The sequence below is a fragment of the Phaseolus vulgaris genome, chromosome 10, assembly GCF_000499845.2.
Source record: "Phaseolus vulgaris cultivar G19833 chromosome 10, P. vulgaris v2.0, whole genome shotgun sequence".
NCBI lineage: Eukaryota > Viridiplantae > Streptophyta > Magnoliopsida > Fabales > Fabaceae > Phaseolus > Phaseolus vulgaris.
In genome coordinates, this window is record NC_023750.2 from 5,607,848 (window position 1) to 5,613,847 (window position 6,000).

General features: G+C 27.2%; 1 protein-coding gene across 1 annotated transcript; it reads right to left on the reverse strand.

The window, feature by feature from the left end:
- Positions 1-1,886: 1,886 nt before the first annotated feature.
- LOC137813204 (probable polygalacturonase At3g15720) lies at positions 1,887-5,230 on the reverse strand. Its single transcript, XM_068615388.1, has 5 exons — positions 5,088-5,230; positions 4,273-4,407; positions 3,472-3,639; positions 3,163-3,370; positions 1,887-1,999 (listed from the first exon to the last, which is right to left on the reverse strand). The coding sequence occupies exons 1-5, from the start codon at positions 5,220-5,222 to the stop codon at positions 1,887-1,889; spliced, it is 759 nt and encodes a 252-aa protein (XP_068471489.1). The 5' UTR covers positions 5,223-5,230.
- Between the last annotated feature and the right edge of the window lie 770 nt (positions 5,231-6,000).

Below are 6,000 nucleotides of genomic sequence, written 5' to 3' on the forward strand. Positions count from 1 at the left end.
AATATAAAGTAGTTAGAAGCTAACATTTTGATAGCTAATGGATTGATACCAATCTAAAAACTACTTCATGAATTTTTATGAATGATAGAAACTATTTCAGATATCAATCATTAATTTAGTTGATAAAATAATCTCCAATTAGTCTATAGTAACTAATTATTTTGATATTTAAATTTAGTTTCTATTCAATAATTTTCTTGGAATAATTTTTTTTATGTAAAACTTATATGATTATGATCATTTGGGGATTTTGTAAGTAAGGAACAGTAGGAAGAAAATAAGTAAATAAAAAAACACACTAAATTCACAATATCTCTGCTGACAAAATGCCATGAATATAGGGAGTATCTAACAAAAGCTAAATTTCCCTTCCATTATATTATATCCACCACTTTCAAGAAAATCATGAAATAAGACTCAATTTTAGAGAAAAAAAATAATTAGTTGTTATAATGACTAAATTAGAGACCATTTTAGAAACTAAATAAAAAATGGTTTCTAATTTAGTTTCTATTATTGTTAAATGATTTCTAAATTGGTATCTAATTAGCTACCAAGATTTTTGCTACCAAATTTAGAACGTAAATAATTGGTAGTTAAAACATTGGTAACTAATCAGATACCAATTTAAAAATTATTTAACAATAATATAAACTAATTTAGAAACTATTTTTTTTTTAGTTTTTAAAATGGTCTCTAATTTAGTCACTATAATAGCTAATTATTTTTAGTCTTTAAAATTCGTTTCTTTTCATGATTTTTTTGTAGTGTTTATACACAAGATACTTTTGGAACAGTGTCTACAAACGTCCCATTAACCATATTCTTGCAAAAGGCAAAAGCTATTTTGATTGATTTTGAAGGGACAATGAAAATTTGATCCAATGTAATGTTGAAACAACCAGATGGGCTACAGTTCAAGTTAATTGCCTTGGCACTGGCAGAAGTGCCCTTGAACCCTCTGAAAGTCACTTCACTCACCTTCACTGCATCTTCCTGTTTCCAAACATATTTCAAATCACGATTAGCAAGTCATGATGAAAAATTGTTGAAATCACGTTTGAAATAGTAATGTGAATGCAAATTCAAATGTATACCACTTTATTTGGCACTTCATTTGGAGTTTTAATCCCATAGAATTGGTCTATAATAATTGAATTTTGAACATCTTCTAGTATGATTTCCTCATACGTGATTTTTCTTGCATAGCCTGATCCACCCTGCATCAAATCAGAGAATATAAAGATATATAATAATTAAATTGGTATCATGAGACACTGAAAGATGAATTAAATATATCCTAATGAAAGTTAACAATAAAGTGGTTCATAAGTTCAAGTTTTCTTATACTATTTAGATGTGTTAAACTATTTGAGACTGTCCAGTGGTTCAAGACCATCCGATGGGTATCATCGTCTAAATGGATATTAGCGTATGTTGAATAATTGTTATTTTGGATGGTCTAGTCCTTCTATTCAAATTTTCTATAATTGTTAGTGTTTTATGTTATTTTGAAATTGAACCACTATACACGTGTTTGGTTTGTATGAGAAACATCTTTAGTAGAAAGTTGTAAGACGATTATTTTGTGTCTTCTACTTTAAAACTTGAATTAGAGAGTTGCTCTTTAATATAAAAGTTGAGAATTTCACTAGGAGGATGTAGAGAAAAATTTCAAATTATAAATCTCATAAATTATCATAACAAAGACGTAGACTAATTATAATCTAATCAGAGTGAATTTTGTGTGTGATTTTTGTACTTTGTTCTACCCTATTTTGTGTTCTCATTTTCATTTTCAAATTATGTATTTTCGTATTATATTAACTGATTAGTGAATTGTATTTGTTCTTAAGGATCATATAGAAGCATTATATATGAGTTACTCACCGGCCATGTCTTGATTCTTGCACCATTTGTAGTGTCAATGAAACTGCAATTTCATACATGTACCTCTTCAACTGTCTCATGAGATTGATTTCTACCAAGGCTTCCAATGCTGAGTTATTCAGACATGTTTCATTAGATCTCATGCACACAATTCCATCAGATATTTAACTTCATTCATACATGAATTTTTAAGTGCAATTTAACATTGCAGAAACTATATGATAAATTTTTATACAAACCTTATTCCATGGCCTCCTTGGCAAACAAGTCTAGTGGCATTGATATAAGAACAACCACCATTGATCGCAATACAATCATCACCTGCTTAGAAAGACAAGGTCAAATATAGTGTTTCACACACTAATTAGTTTAAAATGCACACTCAAATTTTATTATAAACTGAAAAAGTTTTTTTTTCACGAAAATAATGTAATTTTTTTTACAAATTACAATTTTTGATGAATTTTTTATTTATAAAAATGATAGGTTGTATACTATTTAGATAATTTTTGAGTCATTGTTTTGGGTGGCTTGGTGTGTCGCTTGTGTTTCACAACAATCCTGTGTCAAATTTTGTACAGTTTAGGATGTGCAATGCTTCAGGTCCGGTTAATGATATTTGGAGTGTAATTTGGGTTGGAGTAGTGAGTGAAATCTGAAAGCACAAGAACAATGTCATCTTTAAAAGGGGCGTTGCTGGCGCGTCTGAAGTGTTCGCAATGGTTCAAGTAAAGGTTTGGTCTTGGATTTCTTCAAAATCTCATTTTGGTTTGTTCTCTTATTCTAGTTGGTGTTTTGACCTATTTGGCTTGTATGAGGCTAGTTTCTAGATGCCTTGTTTGAGAATTTTTATTTTATTTGGCTGTGTGGCTTTGTTAGTATGGTAGGCATCTCTTGGTAGGAGGAAGATAAAGTACAATTTTGTATAAAACTTATCACTCCTGAAATGGTTCATATTTATTATTATTTTTATTTCTAGTAAAAAAAACCATTTAGATAATTGTAGAGTGAAAGTCATACATAAATCATATAATTTCAACGTAAAACAACAATTGAAATCGTACACCACTCTAAAATAGTTCCGATAATGTACAATTTATCTATTTTTGCAAAAGAAATTATTCAAAAAAATCATAATTTATGAAAAAAAAATGCAAAAACTCTGAATAAGATATTTGTTTGTCATCTATATTTTAAGCATTTTCTCCATGTTATCATCTTAAAACTGCAAGTAAAGTGTTTAGAAGCATGTTGTTGTTCTTCTTAGTTTACCTGTTGCAAGAGTGGAATCTTCAATTGCTACATTTTTGGAACCAGCAATGTCAAAGCCATCAGTGTTAGGGCTATTTGGAGGAGAATTGATATTGATCTGAGAGAAGAGTGCACCATCCAAGCCATTTACAGATATGTGAGCTCCAGGGCTGTTACTCATACTCAGAGATTTCACAGTAAGACCATTGCAACCATGGAAACGCAAGGACTGCATCACATTCATATCAAAATTTTCACTAACAAGGCATTGAGATTAACAAAAAAAACTGTAATCTTATTCATAAGAACCGAAGTGAAAACTTTACATACTGTTGGTCTTCTGCATTTTCTGCATTTCTCCCACCAAGTAGAACCATTGCCATCAATGCTTCCTCCATCAGCATCAATTGTTAGACCATTTACATTAAATATCTGAATCCAACTAAAAGAATCACCAACCCATTCATTCATAGATGGAGCTACTATTTTCCCTTCAAACTGCAACAAATTTGGAGAAAAATACAAAACAAAAAAAAGAAGAAAACTATCAGACTTTCATCATCATGTAGATAATTTTTTATCGACAAAAAAAAAATACATTTTAAGAGTATTTCAGTATAAAACTATCAAGAAATCTATATTTGGAAATCATGGAAAAATGGTTTGTTTGAGTTGGTTTCTTTCTCACGAGTTGAAATTAATAAAGAGTTAAAGTACTTTTGAATTTCTTGTTAGAAAGTTAGAGAATAAATTTAAGATTTTTAGATAATTAAAGTTTTGTACTAGAGTTGAAATATCTAAAATACTTCATATTTATTAATTTTTAGTATTGATAAATAATTTTTTTTTGAACTTTTACTCTAGTTGAATAAATGATGTATATACAATAAATATTTCAATCAATGAAAACAATTTGGATATCTAGTAAAAGAAATTAAATGTGATGAATAATTGATGTGATTCATAAAGCATATACCAACACTCTTAAAATAATGTATTAACTAAACATATTTTGATTATATATGAGAATTGTGATACTCAAAAATCATCATTTTCAAATGAAAAAAAAAATTCATTTTTGTATTGAAACACTTTATAATGATGTTATCAAATATTGTTGGTTAGTCATACCTTAATGCCAACATTTGGGGTTTTGCATGGACCACTTATGTTTAATCTTTTCACCAAAAATATTTTGCTTAAAGGTATAAGTAGACTTGCTGGCCCTTGATCTTCACACACACCTTGCCATGCTTTTGCAATTGCCTACAATCAATTAGAACACATATGGTTAAGGATCACTTCATGGTTAGAACAAAAAAAAAATATTACAATCAACTTCAAATACATTCAAAGATTCTTGAAAAAAAAATCAATTCTTACATTAATTTTACAAACATTATTATTTTTTATCAACAATAAATAAATAAAATTAAAAAAAATCAAAGATGTCTTAACCCTTATACAATAAAATAAAAAAAAAACAAAAAAAAAAATAGCATGTGGAAAAAATATATAGAAAGTATCAAGACCATCCAACCATAAACATGTATATTATAAAGTCGATTAGAATATATTACGAAGTGGACTTTAAGCCTAACTCAACCCCATAAATCCAGCTCATAAGGTTGAGGTTTGCACCCACTTATATACTATGAAAGACTCTAATCTCTAATCGATGTGAGATCTCCAACAGAATAAAAAAATAATTAAAATAAATAAACATAAACACATTCTAATTAATATTAAAATGATATTAAAGTTTAAATAAGGTGAGAGATTGATATTTAAAAGATCAATATTTTAAAAGTAAACCATATATTTTAAAGATATGGGATTTATTTATTTATTTAAATAATTAAGGTGAAGCAAAACCAAGAATGAAGAAAGCAAGAGATATATATGAAGTGAGATAAAGAGAGTAAGAAAGTAAAAAAGGGAAATACATTTGAATCATCACTTGTGCCATCACCATGAGCTCCAAAATCCATCACATTAAAAAATTTTACTTGGGTTTCAGCATTGCTGAATGTGGCTGAAATAAAACCTAGAATCAAGATACAAGTGATTAACCTTTGCATTTTTAACAAATTCAGGAATAACACTATTTTGGATTATTTGTGAAAGGATTTATATAGGGTTTAAATAGATTCTTCATTATGTAATTGGAAAAACAAAATTAAATGCTCAAGATCTATATAATCATTAATTTATAAATGCTGTCTTTTAAGGAGAGTAACAATATTTTAAAACTTGTATGGTATGAACTTTAAATTTTATCCATAAAACACTATCAAAGCAAAATCAAAAGCTGTGATAATGAGATTACTTTTGTAAAATTATTTCAAAAAAAAATTATTGCTTTTATTTGTGTGAAAATATCACAGTTAGATAAGTTTATGAAATGTTCACATAATAATTAAAGAAACACGTTTTCTATAAAAACAAAATTGTTAGTATTTAAACATAAATTTACTTTCAAAATAATAGAATTAAATAGTACTATATATGACTCTAAGTTCTTCACACGGCTTAATAACAATAACAAAAGTCTTTATCGAAATAATTTTAATAAAACAATATTATTCTTTTAATAAACATATTACTTTTATATACTGTAAATATTAGTGTAATTTATTTGGATTAAAACTAAAAGTATTAAAATTTAATTTAAAATGGAGTTCAACAGAAAATTTAATATTTTATTAAAAATCCGAATCTTATAATTTAAATCTTTTTAGATATTACACCTTATAATTTTTTTTATATAGGAATACATATTTGTAATCATTTAATAATATATTAAGAAGTCACCTTCCATTTACTATTTTATTTGATAGAAAGAATTTTAATAAAAGT